This window comes from Octopus bimaculoides, chromosome 4 (assembly GCF_001194135.2).
Source record: "Octopus bimaculoides isolate UCB-OBI-ISO-001 chromosome 4, ASM119413v2, whole genome shotgun sequence".
NCBI lineage: Eukaryota > Metazoa > Mollusca > Cephalopoda > Octopoda > Octopodidae > Octopus > Octopus bimaculoides.
In genome coordinates, this window is record NC_068984.1 from 137,283,178 (window position 1) to 137,301,244 (window position 18,067).

The 18,067-nt window shown below is 39.8% G+C and overlaps 1 protein-coding gene across 1 annotated transcript in view; it reads left to right on the plus strand.

Annotated features, from left to right (window-relative positions):
• The window catches only part of LOC106868225 (transketolase), a 102,785-nt gene that overhangs the window by 12,383 nt on the left and 72,335 nt on the right, over positions 1–18,067 (plus strand). Inside the window, exons 2-10 of the mRNA XM_052967517.1 lie at positions 4,526–4,643; positions 6,395–6,508; positions 7,518–7,615; positions 9,526–9,717; positions 9,808–9,935; positions 10,885–11,081; positions 12,224–12,337; positions 14,606–14,813; positions 15,917–16,131. Coding sequence (XP_052823477.1) covers positions 4,526–4,643; positions 6,395–6,508; positions 7,518–7,615; positions 9,526–9,717; positions 9,808–9,935; positions 10,885–11,081; positions 12,224–12,337; positions 14,606–14,813; positions 15,917–16,131 — 1,384 coding nt within the window. The remainder of the gene's footprint in view (positions 1–4,525; positions 4,644–6,394; positions 6,509–7,517; positions 7,616–9,525; positions 9,718–9,807; positions 9,936–10,884; positions 11,082–12,223; positions 12,338–14,605; positions 14,814–15,916; positions 16,132–18,067) is intronic.

Below are 18,067 nucleotides of genomic sequence, written 5' to 3' on the forward strand. Positions count from 1 at the left end.
CAGCATATCTCTAAAGGTCCTAGTCTCCTACCATTGCCTCTGTGAGGCCCAGTATTCAAAAGTCATGCTTCACCACCTCATCCCATGTCTTCCTGGGTCTACCTCTTCCACAGGTTCCCTCCACTGTTAGGGAGTGGCACTCCCTTACACAGCTTTGTATATATATATATATATATATATACACACACACACACATATATACAGGGTGGCCCAAAAGTAGGTTTACAGTTATCATGCAGGCACTTAAAATTTCTTTTAAAACATTTAATTACATTTAAATTTCTATCTTACAAACTGAAAAGAAAGCTTGACAAAATTAACTAAATTAACATAGAATAATAGTTTCATATTTTTTTTATAATTAAGATCTAAACTATTAATATATGAATGCAACAAAGATAATTGAATAACTGTAAACCTACTTTCGGGCCAGCCTGTATATTATATTTACAAATGAAATTGAGGTAAGCTTTAAATTGATATTAGTAGAGGGTGTACCCACTTCTGGCTTAGTATAAGCATAAACTACACACCTTTGAGTATAAGCAAATCTGTGTACAAACATCTATATATACATACATGCATAAACAAATGTATGTATAAACATAACCTAAAGGAATGCTCTTATGCAAATGAAGACATTTACATAATGCAGGTGTAGTAGTGTGAGGGGAGGTAATGAGAGAAGTCTTGATGTTAGCAGGGGAAAGCTCATTTTTCAAGTATGGAGGAGGGTGTATTTCTTGGGGTGGGGTTGAAGTAGGGGAGAAAATTATACACATTAATGTGTGGCTGTATGGTTTTGAGAAGGTTGCTTCCCAACCATGTGGTCTTGAGTTCAGTTCCACTGTTGTGGTACTTTGAGCGAATGTAATCTTCTATAGCATCAAGCTGACCAAAGCTTTGTCAGTGGATTTGGTGGATGGAAACTGAAAGAAGCCCATTGTGGTTGTGTGATAAGAAGCTTGCTTCCCAACCACATAGTTCTGGATTCAGTCCCACTGTGTGGCACCTCTTCTGCTATAGCCTTAGGCTGACCAAAGCCTGTGAGTGGATTTAGTAGACGGAAACTGAACCTCTTTAGCATTCAGATAACCCTGTCAAATGTAATACTTATTTATTACCTCCATCTTAGCGAAAGCGGAGGTATTGTTTTCAGTAATGTTTGTTTGTTTCTTTGTCCATGGACAGAGATATCTCAAGAACTGCTGGATGGATTTGGATGAAACTTATTGACTGCCAGCGCAAACCTCTGTCAAGGCATCACCAACGTCCTCTCAATGATTAGCTAGAAATGATTTTTAAAACGAGAATATCTGAAATAAACTCGAGTGTTCTCACAAGCGAGATTACTAAAAATGAACCTGACTGCTCTCAAAGATTAAATTAAAAAAACCGGAAAATAATCCAGAATCCATGTCCGGTACCTGATCGATCCCAAAATCTAATCAGTTTGTGCCAGTCAGGAGGCCAAATATCCCTGAAAGTTTCATCCGAATCCATCTAGCGGTTCTTGAGATACCTTGTCCACGAACAAACAAACAAACAAACGAACTTGACTTAACAAAGGCGGAGGTAATAAAAATGCATTAGATTTGATAGAAAAATTTGAATACTAGAGGATCAAACAATGAGCAAAATCATGGGGCCATGCTACCAAGTTGTACTTGTAAGGGAAGGTTGTATTGGTGTTTCAGACATGTGAAAATGACCAGCAATTTTTCCTTAGTCATGTGTCTGTAGGTCACAGCTATTTTATGTAATGTTTTTTTTTTAGGTCAGTAATTGATAATCGTTTTTGTGTTTGTCATTCTTGTTTGTACAACTGGGAGATGTTTATCTGGATTTGTTTGTTCGTTAAGAGAGAATATGGGGGTGGAAGTGTCATCAGTATACATTCTTTTATTTTACTCGCTTCAGTCGTTTGACTGCAGCCATGCTGGAGCACCGCCTTTAGTCGAACAAATCAACCCCAGGACTTGTTCTTTTGTAAGGCTAGTACTTATTCTGTCGGTCTCTTTTTGCTGAACTGCTAAGTTACGGGGGTTGTAAACGCACTAACATCGGCTGTCAAGCGATTGTATGTATGTGTGCTGGGAGACAAACACAGACACACAAATATCATCATCATCATCGTTTAACGTCCACTTTCCATGCGAGCATGGGTTGGATGATTTGTCTGGGGACTGGCGAACCGGATGGCTACACCAGACTCCAATCTGATCTGGCAGAGTTTCTACAGCTGGATGCCCTTCCTAATGCCAACCACTGAGAGTGTAGTGGGTGCTTTTTATGTGCCACTTGCACATACATGCATATATATACATGACAGGCTTCTTTCAGTTTCTGTCTACCAAATCCACTCACAAGGCTTTGGTCAGCCCAAGGTTATTATAGTAGAAAAATACTTACCCAAGGTGCTACACACACAGTGGGACTGAACCTGGAAGCATGTGGTTGGGAAGCAAGCTTCTTACCACACAGCCACTCCGATGCCTAACTAAGGTACGGGATGCTTAACAACCAGCATCGGTTTTCAAGCGATGGTGGGAGGACAAACACAGACACACAAACATACACACACACATATATATATATATATATATATATATATAAATGAAGTATATATATACATATATACATATACATATATTCGACAGGCTTCTTTCATTTTCCATTTACCAAATCCACTCAAGAGGCTTTGGTCGGCCTGAGGCTATAGTAGAAGTCACTTGCCCAAGGTGCCATGCAGTGGGAACGAACCCGGAACTCTGTGGTTTGTAAGCAAGCTACTTACCACATAGCCACTCCCACACAATCATTTGCCTGCATTTTTTCTTTTGTGTGTGTGTGTGTGTGTGTGGATGTGTAATAAAATAAATTCTTGGTGTTGAAGACATTTTCACTGCACTGCTGTACATGCCTTTGGTTATCTAATGCAAAAGAAAAAAGACAAAGCCAAACCAAACAGACCTATCATGGTATTTAACTTGGCTGAACATGGTACTGCAATAGAAAAAAAAAGTGTTTATATGACCTTGTGAGGTATTCAGTAATTACGTCATTTATTGTACTTTTTTGGAGAAAAAAAACATTCAGTGGGACATTTTGTAAAATGCAATTAAGTTGTGAATGGTGGCTTAATGAATGAGGCTGTTCTAATTAGTCTTATCATTTCTCATTTGTTGAATGTAATTGTTTACCATGTTTTTATATTTGAAACACTTTAATGTTACAATTTTTGCATTGTTTTTCATTTTTTCCTTTTTTTTTGTTTTGTATTTTTAATTCAGCCATTAATTAAAACTGGTGCTTCTTGCGTTCCATATTTTTTACCTTTTACTTGTTTCAGTCATTTGACTACGGCCATGTTGGAGCATCACCTCAAACGGTTTTTAGTTGAACAGATTGAACCCCCCCACCAAACATATACCATTTTTTTAAAAGCCTGGTATTTATTCTATTAGTCCCTTTTGCTGAACTGCTAAGTTACCAGGATGTCAACAAACCAACACTGGTTAAGTGGGTGGGGGTGGGGGTGAACACACACACACACACTCTATCTCTCACTCACTCTCTCACACTTACACATACTGTCTCTCTCACTCACTCACACACACACACACACACACACACACATGGGCTTCTTTCAGATTCCATCCATCAAATCCACTCACAAGGCTTCGGTTGGCCCAAGGTGCCATGGAGTGGGACTGAACCCAAAACCATGTGATTGGGAAACAAGCTTCTTACCACATAGCCACGCCTATGAACTTATATTTCTCTTTTCCTTCCATATTAGTGTGGGTTATCTATCTGTCTGTCTGACTGACTGTTTGTCTGTTTGACTGTCTGTCTGTCTGTCTCTGTTTGACAGTCTCTGTCTGTCTGTCTGTCCATTTTCTCCACTCACTATTCCTGGGAGGAACTTGGGGGTAGGGTCATTAGGTACCTCCTCCATAGGGTCCTATCAAAATCAGCCATCATTAAACATGCTGGTTGGATTCACAAACATGTCCACCTAAGACTATGCATATTAACCAACCCTTCTTGTTCTTGGCCTACTCTTAGGTTTCCTGCTGATTCACTTAGATTGGTGAAGCCATTTTATGATTCTTTCCTGTGAGATTCTAACCAAATGTCCGTAGAACGAAAGCTGTGACCTCTTTAAAACTGGCTCCACCTGGAGAAGACTCCCTGATCTTTTGAGTTACACATCCTGTTGAATAACATTAATGCAAAGAATTAAGGCACTGAGTTGGCGGAACCATTAGCATGCCATGCACAATGCTTAGCAGCTTTATTTATGTCTGTCTTTATGTTCTGAGTTCAAATTCCACCGAGGTCAACTTTGCTTTTTATCCTTTCAGGGTTGATGAATCACCAGTTGAAGAGGGGTAGGGGTGATCTCCAACCAAAATCGTTTCCTATATATTCACTATCTCTGTTTTACCCATCTTTTTTGTTTTGTTTTTGTACCACAAGGTTTAAGAATGTTTTTATTTTTTTACATTTTTTTTTTTAGCCATCCTTCATCATGCAGTTCAGCAGCAGAAATTATGTCCGTTTTGTTCTTCCATACTATGAAGTATGACATCAAGAATCCACGAGGAGCTTCAAACGACAGATTTATCCTCTCAAAAGTAATTAAAAATTTAACTTTTTTTTTTTTGTTGTATTTTTTAAAATTTTAATTAATTACTTGATTTATCATAAGTGGGACAATTTCACTGAACACAATCATTTCTAATACCCTGAAGCCAAATAATTGTCAATGTATGGATACTTCTGATTAATTATAAAATGTAGCATTTAAATTGACAACATTGTAGAGGGTTTGCTAACATGCTACAAGACTCTCTTCTATTCAAACCAGTCTGCTTTCCTTGCTGGTTTGGGTTGGAGAGTTTGACAAGAGCTGGCATGTCAGGAACTGCACCTGGTTCTATTGTTTGTTTTTGGCATGGTTTTTACTACCGGATGCCCTTCCTAATGCCAAGGATGCTGTTTATGCAGTACCAGCCTGGGTGTTTTTTATGTGGTGTCAAAGGATCGCAACAAACGGTTAGGTGCTGTGCTAGGAAAGACTCCTCTACCCCAGACAAGTGTGCAAATGTGGTAGTAATTAATGATGCTGAGGTTAATATCGGAAAATCTATGGTGATAACTTTTATATAAAGGATGGCACAATAATTAAATCTTGTGACTGACTGCCACTGAGTATGTTTTTCTTCCATGATTTTTCTAAAAAGTGCAGTGTTAATTAGTTCTAACGAGCCGTATTCAAAGCTTTTTTGTGTAAAACATTTCAGACAATTTGTTTATCCATGCCTACCTGGTGTTCTTTGATACCAAAGACCACTCATTAAAATGCTCCACCATAGTTTTAGAAAAGAATCTTCCATTAAGATGTTCCAAAATATCAACTGAATTATTGAGGGAAGCTGGATTAGCTTTGATGAGTTTATATAATTTCTTTATTTTCAAAATTGAAACAAGACGATGCATCGTATTAGAAATATGAATCATGAAATTGTTGAAGATGAAATGGATTTTTAAAGAATTATTTCTCCTCTTATACACAAGTGAGACTCGAGCTACTACGAAAAAAGAGGAGCATCAGTTGGTTATGATGCAAGGGGCTATGGAAAGATTTATGATAAGAATATCCATAGGCGCTTGAGTGGCTGTGTGGTAAGTAGCTTGCTTACCAACCACATGGTTCCTGGTTCAGTCCAACTGCGTGGCACCTTGGGCAAGTGCCTTCTACTTTAGCCTCGGGCTGACCAAAGCCTTGAGTGGATTTGGTAGACGAAAATGAAAGAAGCCCGTCGTATATATGTATATGTTTGTGTGTCTGTGTTTGTCCCCCCACCATCGCTTGACAACCGATGTTGGTGTGTTTATGTCCCCGTAAATTAGCAGTTCGGCAAAAAGAGACCGATAGAATAAGGACTAGGCTTCCAAAGAATAAGTCCTGGGGTCGATTTGCCCGACTAAAGATGGTGCTCCAGCATGGCCGCAGTCAAATGACTGAAACAAGTAAAAGCGAGAGTATGACGACATATTCAAAATGAGGTACTTTGAGAACGGAATGAAGTGAACATAATTGCAGAATACCAGAAGCACCAATTCTACTGGGCTGGTACCACATTTTGCAAGGTTCACAGACAAGTGGACCCATGTAGTTCTGAGTTGTACCCAAGAGACTGGAAAACAGGTTATTTAGAAAGCTTCCAATGATGGGAAGATGATTTGATTAGATGATTTGGGCAAAGATGGGGTTTATTTCAATTTATAATTAAAAAACGTTTAAATTAAACAGAAAAAAAGAATAAAACAAAAAATGATCAGTCGTTGCTTGTATTAAGTGTGCTTATAAAATTATTATCAGGGTCATGCCGCTCCCATTTTGTATGCTGCTTGGGCAGAGGCTGGACTTTTCCCTACGGAGGACTTGTTGAATTTGCGTAAAATTACAAGTGATCTGGAAGGCCATCCCACACCGGTAAGTTAAAACTTTTTTACATGTTTATAAGCAAAACCTCTGATGGGGGTCCAAGATGTAGCCTAATGATGTATGTAGAGCTGATCAGCTGTAGCTGAAGCCAGATTATCAGCATATATGAAATCACTTCTGTTTTGTTTTGGCTGGGGTCCAGCCCTAAGATGTTGTCCACTGTCACGACAAAGAGGAAAGGTTCTAGAGAGAAATTCTTACTGTTTGGTTGGTTTGTCTGTACTTTGTCTGCAGCAGTGTTCATCATCATCATCACTGAATGTCCATTTTCCATGCATGCATGGGTAGGACGGTTGACAGGAGCTAGCCAGGTAGAAAAACTACCCCAGGCTACTGTGTCTGTTTTGGCAGGGATTTTACAGCTGAATGCTCTTCCTAACACCAACCACCCTGCTGAGTGGACTCTGTGCTTTTTACATGGCACTAGCAGAGGCGAGGTTAGTTTTGGCATTATTTTTACAGCTGGATGCTCTTCCAAATGCCAACCACATTGCAGTGTGGACTGGATGCTTTTAACGTGGCACCAGCACTGCCAGGGTAACCAAGTAACTTACAAGAAAAGGAATTATGAGAGGGATAGGGGCATTTGAGGAGGGAAACTGGAGTCAGAGGATGTAAAGCGAGAGTGACAAAGAGACAGTTAGAATTGCAAAATATATTCATCATAATCTTATGTACAAGAGTTCTAATTTTTTTCTTTTTTGCTTCATAAACTTTTTCTAGAACAATAATCTTGATATTAAAGTTAATGTATTGTTTAATAGTGTATATAATTGAGAGACAAGGGATGGTGAGAAAACTGTGAACGGATGAAAGGCAAAGTCGACCTTGGTGGAATTTGAACTTAGAACATAACGGGCAGACGAAATACCGCTAAGTATTTCTCCCAGTGTGCTAACGTTTCTGCCAGCTCGCTGCCCTAAGCAGAAGGAATATTGTTTAACAAAAAACTTGGTTGTATGGATTTTAAGAATTGTTCCTTTTTTATCTGTTGTAGCGTCTGAATTTCATTGATGTTGGAACAGGCTCTCTTGGACAAGGTTTGAGCATTGCTGCTGGAATGGCATACACTGGCAAATATTTTGACAAGGCTGAGTAAGTATGGTCCTTCTTTCACTTTTTATACAGCAGTCTTTATTTAACCTCATTTTTTTTTTTCCATCTTTTCCTTGTTTCTGTCATTAGACTGTGGCCATGCTGGGGCACCACAGAGAAGGTTTTAGTTGAAGGGATCGATCCCAGTACTTATTTTCTTTCTTTTAAGTTGATAATCCACCACTGTGATTATTTTATTGACATTGGAAGGACAGTTGACATAAGCGTAAAAGGAAGTAACCAGGAGCAAAGGGCTATAATTTACTCAAAGTATATACAGGGTGTCCACAAAGTCTGGGTACATGGAGTAAATAAAATCGTAACATAAACAATTAAATATAAGAAATAATAATTTCTTAAAGTATGTATTAATCCTCATGTACCCAAACTTTGTGGACACCTTGTATAGTTTTTTTTATTGTGTCTGGGGAGAGTCATTCTCTTTTAGTGTGTTATTACTTAACACACACGCTGGTTCGATTTCCACTCATTTACTTATTTATTTTTTCTAAAATTTCCCTTGTGTCTTGCAACCTCTTCAATAGTCTGCAAGGCACAATGAAAATTTTAGACAAATAAATAAGTAAATGAGTGGAAATTGAGCCAGTGTGTGTGTTAAGTAATAAGGCACTAAAAGAGAACGACTCTCTCCAGACTCAACAAAATATGCTTCAACACACGAATTCACATAAAGAATCTTGCAAACCAAATAGAAAAGTGAAATATTTTTTTAGTTTGCAGCTTTAGACTTCTTAATTCTCTCTCTCTACATACACACACGTGCATGCATGCACGTGCGCACACACACACACACACCCTGGCTTTTGCACAGTTTGTGTAGCAAATTGCATTATTCCATTCACAAGACCATAGCCAGTCTGAGACTGGTAAAGAATCATTTGACAGAAGCAATTTTGCAGTGAGATGGAATTTGGAAACACGTGGTTGTACAATGATCTAATTAATTACATGACTATCATTATCTTCATCATAATATCCATTTTTCTATGTTTGGATGGGTCAGACAGATTTTATATGGCCGGATGCCCCTGCTTGTTGTCAACCCTTGTCTGTTTCCAAGTAAGCTGTTATTCCTTTGATGCCAAACCTGTTTTTGCAGAATATTGGAAATAAATGGTCGTCATTTACAAGTAGTGTCCAGACAAGACACACACACACACACACACACACACACACACACACGATGAGCTTCTTTCAGTTGCCTGGAAGTAATTATCATCATCATCGTTTAATGTCCGTTTTTCATGCTGGCATGGGTTGGACGGTTTCACAGGTTTGGGGAGCCAGTGGCTGCACCAGGCTCCATTTTTTGATCTGGCAATGTTCCTACAGCTGGATGCCCTTCCTAATGGCAATCACTCTGAGTGTAGTGGGTACTTTTTACATGCCACCAGCACTGGAGCTAATTGGGGTACTGGCATCGATCTTGTTCGGATGGTGCTTTTTATGTGCCACTGGCACGGGAGCCAGTCACAAGGGTCACTGGTCACAGCTACGATATTGGTTTTACTCGACTCAACATGTCTTCTCAAGCATATCATATCTTAACTGGGCTGGACATGCATGGCTGCAATCTCACTTTAGTTGCTGGGTCTTCTCAATCAGAGCATGTCCCCAAAGGTCTTGGTCTCCTGTCATTGCCTCTGTGAAGGAAACAATTATCGAAGATGTCATGCATTGGAACTGAACCTGAAACCATGTGATTGGGAAGCAGACTTATTAACCACACCTGTTCCTGTAATTTTCTATGTAATTTTTTATTGTAATGAAAAAATTTAGTTTATCATTATGTCTATAGTTTTTAATATTTCTGAATAATCTTCAATTTTCATTCTATGTAAAATATTATTAGATGCATTGGGTATATTCTGAAATTTTTCTATTTGTAGTTATCGCGTCTACTGTTTGATTGGAGATGGTGAGAGTGCAGAAGGTTCTATTTGGGAAGCCATGGCATTTGCTAGCTACTACAAGCTGGATAACTTAGTTGCCATTCTGGATGTCAACCGATTGGGCCAGAGTGATCCTACACCATTGCAGCATGATGTAGAAGTGTATAAAAAACGATGTGAAGCATTTGGGTATGTATAAAACATAACTGTTCTTTTACCGAAAATGAATTCTTCTCAATATTCTTCGTTACCAACATAATACATATTAATATTTTTCAGCTGGAATACTTGTATCACTGATGGCCATGATGTTGATTCCCTGTGCAAGGTTTTCCACCAGGCTTCATTAGTTGAGGGTAAACCGACCTGCATAGTTGCTAAGACGTTAAAGGGCAAATACATTCCTGGTAAGTTGTACTTCATAACAGATTCAATGATATTACTAATGACATTTAAGGTGGCGACCTGGCAGAATCGTTGGCACGCTGAACAAAAGGCTAAGATCTGAGTTCAAATTCCTGCAAGGTCGACTTTGCCTTTCATCCTTTTGGAGTCGATGAATTAAGTTCCAGTGAATCCTGGGGTCGATGTAATTGATTAGACCCCTCCCCTCAAATTTCAGGCCTTGTACCTGTAGTAGAAAGGATTTACAAATTGTAAGGTGGCGAGCTGGCAGAAACGTTAGCACGCCGGGCGGAATGCTTACTGGTATTTCGTCTGCCACTACGATCTGAGTTCAAATTCTGCTGAGGTTGACTTTGCCTTTCATCCTTTCGGGGTCAATAAATTAAGTACAAGTTATGCACTGGGGTCGATGTAATCAACTTAACCCATTTGTCTGTCCTTGTTTGTCCTCTCTTTGTGTAGCCCCTTGTGGGCAATAAAGAAATAAGAATCGTTAGCATGCTGGACGAAACGCTTAGTGGTATTTCTCCCATTGCTACGTTCTGGGTTTAAATTCCAGCGAGGTTGACTTTTCCTTTCATCCTTTTAGGGTCAATAAATTAAGTTTCAGTGAATCACTGGGGTCGATGTAATCGACTAGTCCCCTCTCCTCAAATTTTAGGCCTTGTGCCTATAATAGAAAGGATATTATTAATAACATTGTGGAGGGGTTTTACAAACATTGGATGGTATGTAGAGGCTTGTCCAGCCCTTACCAGTATGGAACAAAAGTCTATGTACTTCAAGCTAATCTTATACAATAATCTCCTATACCAGAGTACAATGAATTCCAAGTAGCGTAATGGGGACAAATGACAAGTTATTTATACATTGCTACTAATCTGTGAGCCTAATCTTTCCATTTTAATTAATAAGGGTAGCTTTATTTTAATTTACTGTTTTCCTAATTAGGTGTTGAAGATCTGGAGAACTGGCACGGTAAACCATTGACTAAGAATAGTGAGGGTGCTTTAACACATTTGAAGAATTTGCTGAACAATCCTGGGCCTCATCAGCTGACCATAAAGTCTCCGGAGAAAACTATTCCTGAGACTGACTTGTCCCAGGTCAAACTGTCTGAACTTCCAGCATATGAATTAGGCCAACAAGTAAGACCATTGAATTTTCGTTTTTCATAATTGATATCAATTTTTTTTATTCATTTAGAAACCCTGTACTTCAAGTTTGTGCTTAATGGAAACGTCCACTCCTTAATTCTTGCAAACCCCATCCACTTCTGTCTCCTCTCCTTCTACATGTCCCTTAAACTTGAGGTGCCACCTGCTGGCTTCATCATCATTCATTTCTTTGCAGCTACTATTTACTCATTTGTCAACCCTTTCCCCTAAATGTGAGTAACCTATGTAGCTTCCCTACAAGAACCTGCTCTACCTCACACCCACTTCTCTTGTACCTTAACCCTCAAAGCCCCTCTCCTCGGGTTTCATAGATTTACAAGCTGCACAGCAACCTTATTAGTGCAGGTGGCATGATACTCTTTTATTTGTTTCAGTCATTTGACTGCGGCCATGCTGGAGCACCGCCTTTTATTTGAGCAAATCTACCCAGGATTTATTCTTTGTAAGCCTAGTACTTATTTTTCAGAGGTACCTTAAGCTAAGGTTTAGGTTTTTCAGAGGTACAGCCCCCTAAAAATCCCCTGCGTATTATACTCAAGGGCAGACTATACTCGAGGATTTACGGTATTTCAAAGAGACCAGCCTTATCACATTCTGTATCACGCTGAATCTCCTTGAGAACTACGTTATGGGTACACGTACCTGTGGAGTGCTCAGCTACTTGCACGTTAATTTCACGAGCAGGTTGTTCCGTTGATTGGATCAACCTTATCATTGCAACCAGTAAAGCACCAGTTTTCAATTACCCATTCATATATCAATTAACCATTCATATTCCTGTGCATGTGGTATGTAAAAAACACCATTTTGAGCGTGGCCGTTGCCAGTACTGTCTGACTGGCCTTCGTGCCGGTGGCACGTAAAAGCATTCAGTACACTCTCGGAGTGGTTTGCGTTAGGAAGGGCATCCAGCTGTAGAAACTCTGCCAAATCAGATTGGAGCCTGGTGTAGCCATCTGGTTCGCCAGTCCTCAGTCAAATCGTCCAACCCATGCCAGCATGGAAAGCGGACATTAAACGATGATGATGATGATGATAATGCCAAGTTGATAATGTTGAAATACTTCATTCATTTTCTTGACCTCTTTTCTTTGCTTTCTCTTTTCTTCTAGGTTGCCACCCGAGCAGCTTATGGTACGGCACTGGTGAAGATAGGCAAAAGCTGCAAATATGTGGTGGCCATGGATGGAGACACAAAGAACTCAACTTTCTCCCAGACTTTCATGGTAAATATCCAAACAAAAATAAAACATGTTCTTTTATTCTTTCATTTGTTTCAGTCATTTGACTATGGCCATACTGGAGCACCACCTTTAGTCGATCCCAGGACTTAATCTCTGTAAGCCTAGTACTTATTCTATTGGTCACTTTTGCTGAACCGCTAGATTACGGTTATGTAAGCAAACGAATATTGGTTGTCAAGCGATGTTGTGAGAACACAGACACACACACACATATACATTGACTGCGGCTATGCTTGAGCACCACCTTTATAGTCGAGCAAATCGACCGCAGAATGTATTCTTTCTAAGCCCAGTACTTATTCCATCAGTCTTTTTTGCCAAACCGCTAAGTTATGGGGACACAAACACACCAGCATCGGTTGTCGGACACACAAACACACACACACATGAGATGGGCTTCTTTCAGTTTCCGTCTACCAAATCCACTCACAAGGCTTTGGTCGGCCCTAGGCTATAGCAGAAGACACGTGCTCAAGGTGCCACACAGTGGGACTGAACCTGGGATCATGTAGTTGGGAAGCAAGTTACTTACCACACAGCCACTCCTGCGCCTGGCTACTTATGTATTTACATATTTTCAAGGATTTCAAGTCCAAGGTACCTTGACCCTTTATTGTAAAGTAGCAGTCGAGTAACTGCTTCAAAATATATTTAGGGGTGATGCATGAATTGTATCTATCCTGTTATTTGTACAATGTTTTATTGGGTTTTCAGGTTTAACCTTTTAAGGTTCAGATTACTTAGTTAAGTGAAGGGTGCATGGCTCAACGGAAGTGTCATTCTCACAATCATGAGGTTGTGAGTTCGATTCCTGGACCAGGCTGTATGTTGTGTTCTTGAGCAAGACACTTTATTTTCACGTTGCTCCAGTTGACTCAGCTATTGAAATACGTTGTGATTCACTTGTACCAAAGCTGTATCAGCCCCTTTGCCTTTCCCTTGGATAACATTGACGGCATGGAGACGGGAGGCTGGTATACATGGGCAACTGTTAGTCTTCTATAAACAACCTTGCCTGGACTTGTGCCTCGGAGGGGAACTTTCTAGATGCAGTCCCATGGACATTTATGACCAAAGGGTCTCTTTACCCTTAGTTTGTCAAATGCAATACTTATTTATTCACATTGTTTTGAATGAATCAAGAATTATCTTGAAACTTCGAAATTTTGATGATGTGATTCTTTATTTCTAAAATGACATTGTAGGGTCTGTGTGAGAGGTTGGATCTAGCCCAGTTGGAACATAAAATGGGTAGAATATTTGGGCTGAATTTCACTGGGTTAAATGCTAAAGGGTTTAGGTGGGTTCAAAATGTATTTACAGGTGTGTTTGACTCGGTTATGGTGAGTGGGCCTCAGCACTCTTAAAATCAGAGAACGTTGCTAGCATGTTCAGAGCAAAGGTGATATGGATCTCCTATATGGTACACCCAATGCTCTTCTCAGGCTTGTATCACTGACCAAAGTTGTTGTTAGTCGAAAGTTACATCCCAGGAACTGTCTGATATGGTTCCTGTTCAGGGGCTTGTCCTGTGAGAAAGTAAGGGTTGAAATTTTTTCATAGGCTGGTCATGTGTCTTGGCTTTGAAAGTAGTTTTCAAAATATAAGGGTTTTTACCGTGTGTGCTTAGGAAACCTGTTTCTCAGCCATGTAGTTTTGGGTTCAGTCCCACTGTATGGCACCTTAGGCAAATGTCTTCTACTGAAGCCCTGGGCTGACCAAAGCCATGTGAGTGGATTTGGTGGACAAAACCTGAAGAAAAGCCTTTTGTGTGTGTGTGTGAGTGTACCCTTGTGTTGACATCTCATGATGGCTATAAATGAGCATCGCTGTCATACGAGCAAACTTGTTCGTTTCCAGTCTTCTGTAGAAGAATATCTCTGGCTACGGGAAATATTATTTTGATTGTAAATAGATTGTCGTTGGAATTGTACTCTTTTAGTCATTATCCAACATTCCTGACCCATAGGTGAGGAAAAGCATGAAAATTAAATTGAAGATAATAAGTTTGGGTTTTTTTTTTTTTTTTTTTTTACCAACATCTCCTCCTCTCCTGACGATCAAATTCTGGGTCTAATGCATTACTGTTCCAGCACCTGCAATTCTAGCACCCAATCCAGCTTCCTGGTTCCCATCACCCAAAGAATACAGTCTCAAGATACTTAAACTTTTTCGTTTGCTGCCCTTTGTTCCTCCTTGTCCTGGTTTTTGTAGCAATTAATTTAATGTCTTTTTCTTTGTTATTTGCAGAAAGCCTTCCCAGATAGATTTATTGAGTGCTACATTGCTGAACAGAATCTTGTGGGTGTCGGCATTGGATGTGCCTGTCGCAATCGTGCTATTCCTTTCATTAGCACATTCGCTTGCTTCCTTTCAAGAGCTTTTGACCAAATCCGGATGGGAGCAATCTCTCAGACTAATGCTAATTTCTGTGGTTCCCATGCTGGCATATCTATTGGTAAGTCCCTATTTTTGTCCATGTTTATTTGACTGACTAGATTCCTTTATCTGACTGATTTCATTTTATTACTGTATCAGTGACTGTATCGATAGGGATATCATAACAGTATTGATTGGGGCTCTTTCTTCCACTTTGAGGCACTTTGGGCAAGTGTTTTCTTCCATACTCATATGGGTGGAATTGGTAAATAGAAACTGGAAGAAGCGGCGAGCTGGCAGAAACGTTAGCATGCCGGGTTGACTTTGCCTTTCATCCTTTCGGGGTCGATTAAATAAATACCAATTACGCACTGGGGTCGATATAATCGACTTAATCCGTTTGTCTGTCCTTGTTTGTCCCCTCTATGTTTAGCCCCTTGTGGGCAATAAAGAAATAAGAAACTGGAAGAAGCCCATATGAGTTGAATTAATAAATGGAAACTGAAAGAAGCCCATAATATGTGTGTAAGACTTCGTATCCTTATCTGGATATCACTTAATGGTTGTAAATGAGCATCGCTATCATACTAGCAGTGTTGTTCATTTTCAGTCTTCCTAGAAAAGCATGTTTGGCCATAAGGAAATATGTATGTCCAAAATAGGATAATTTGGACAATGTACGGAGCAATAAAGAAGATAGTTGTCTTTGAGATGTTGATCTTTTGCAGATTGGGCAGAATAAACTGGAATGGTAGGGAGATACATTGATGTTATTAATTCATTATTTATCGATGTTTGTAGTGATTTGGACTTTTATAAATTTGAATATTTTATTGAATACTCCAGTTTTTGTTGGATTTGTCATCATCATTTAATGGCCATTTTCCATGCTGGTATGAGTTGGACGGTTTGACAAAAGCTGGTAAACTGAAGAGTTTCACTAGGCTCCAGTTGTCTGCCTTGGCATGTCTTCTATGGTAGGATGCCTTTTCTATTGCCAACCATTATGCAGAGTGTAGTGGGTGCTTTTTACATGGTATCAGCAAGGGTGCCTTTTACGTAGCGCCAATATTCATTTGAAAACTGATGGGGACAGATGTTGTAAACTAATCAACTAAGATTTAGTTCACAAGATTTAATATAAATGCTTTAATTTCGTTTCCTTTTCACTCTTCTGAACAGGTGAAGATGGTCCATCACAGATGGCACTTGAAGATATTGCAATGTTTCGTAGTATTCCTGGTTCCACCGTCTTTTATCCCAGTGATGCTGTCTCTTGTGAACGTGCCATAGAATTGGCAGCAAGAACAAAAGGAATTTGCTTTATTAGAACCAGCCGACCAAGTGTTCCTGTCATCTATAAAAACGATGAACAGTTTAATGTTGGACAAGCCAAGGTCAGTGCCATTTAAAATCTCAATTGAGGCCCTCTCCACTTCCAAATTATTAATATGTCATATCTCTCAAGGGACATTAAGCCATTAATAAACATGTTTTATTTGACTTGTATTATTTATTAATTGGTTAACCATTTAACCAATCAACTAATTGATTTCTTAATTGTTTGGTGACTCAGTCATTCAGTTAGGTTTGTCATTGTTCTTCCATTGCCATTTGTGACCTCATTAATGACATACCCCTCTCTATTCCGGGCCTGCTTCAAGGCTGCTTTTGTTCTTAGTATAATCACACCTTCCCCCAGATAAAACAATGAACTTTATTGTATACAGTGCTCAAATGCGCTACAGCTTATGAGAAAAGGTAACCAAAAGTGCATGTACGGTACATAGAAAATGAACAGTGAATGAGTCATTAAAAAAGGTGAAAGGTGGGCATCAGGTGCAGTGTAGGTAAATTTCATGAAAAACGGTAGTTTTGAAGAACATAGTACTCTGACTGCTAACAATTAATGTTGGTAGTTTATTCCGTGTTTCAGCAATTTTAAGCATGAGAATATGTTTCTGAAAGTCTGGAACCCATGCCAACCTTCCCTCATTGGACACTAAACAGCTTGCAAAGACCTGTTGGGGCAAGTGAGATCGAAACTGAACGAAATTTGATGACTGGCACCCGTGTTAGTGGAGCGCTAACAGCACCATCCGAGCGGGATCACTGCCAGAGCAGTGGTCTCGTTCCCGTGCTGGTGGCACGTAAAAAGCACCATTTGAGCATGATTGTTACCAGCTTCACCTTACTGGCACAGTGGCATGTGAACAAAACATTGGACTGACTCCTGTGCAGGTGGCACATAAAAAACACGATTTGAGCGTGGCCGTTGCCAGTACTGCCGGACTGGCCCTTGTGCCGGTGGCACGTAAAAAGCACCCACTACACACTCGGAGTGGTTGGCATTAGGAAGGGCATCCAGCTGTAGAAACTCTGCCAGATCAGATTGGAGTCTGGTGTAACCATCCGCTTTGCCAGTCCCCAGTCAAATCGTCTAACCCATGCTAGCATGGAAAGTGGACGTTAAATGATGATGATGGGTTCTGTGTTTATGCATGTGCGTTAAATGATGCAAAGCAAGCAATTTCGAAAGAAAGGTGTTTATTGAATTGACCAAGAGAGAGGATACATTTTCGTCCAGAGATGTAGATTCAGATGAAAACCGTCTGAACTCTTAATCTATCAGGACAAATATAAACCTGTTTTAATTAGGGTGGCTCTCTGAAGTCAGTGAAGCTACTAAAAGGCAAAACAGAACATATCATTGAGCATTGCCTGAAATTTTTTTTATGTTTGCTTTTGTGTGTGTGTGTGTGTGTGTGTGTGTGTGTGTGTATGTGTGTGTAAAAAATCAATATCCAGCAGAAGCAACAGAATGACTCAAGGGCTGAGATCTTTCATAAGTGCTAATGCAGTACCACCAGATTTCAGGAGCAGAGGCCATTATAGTAGTGGTAGAAATGCCAGGAAACAGCACACTTGTGAACTAGGGGCCTGGAGGACGTCTGAGGGACTTCATGGCAAACACTCTGGTGGACCTTTTCTGGATGCATTCTTTGATGTCTGTGTGTATGTAGCAAACCAGATGTGAGTACAATACTATTATGGGACTCAGCTGAGTTTTATGCTGTATCAATAATTCTTGGAGGCTACAGTTTTTCCTGATTTTGAAGTGAAGAGCCAGTCATTGAAATGCGGTTCTAGCTATGTTAAGATAGAATTTTGTTATCATCAACTCTCGGCTCTTAAGTGTCACTCAGTTGCTTTTGCTAAATATTAAATTTCTCTCTCTCTCTCTCTGGCACCTGTGCCAGTGGAGCGCTGAGAGCACCATCCAAGCGTGATCATTGCCAGAACAGCTGTCTGGCTTCCATGCCAGTGGCACGT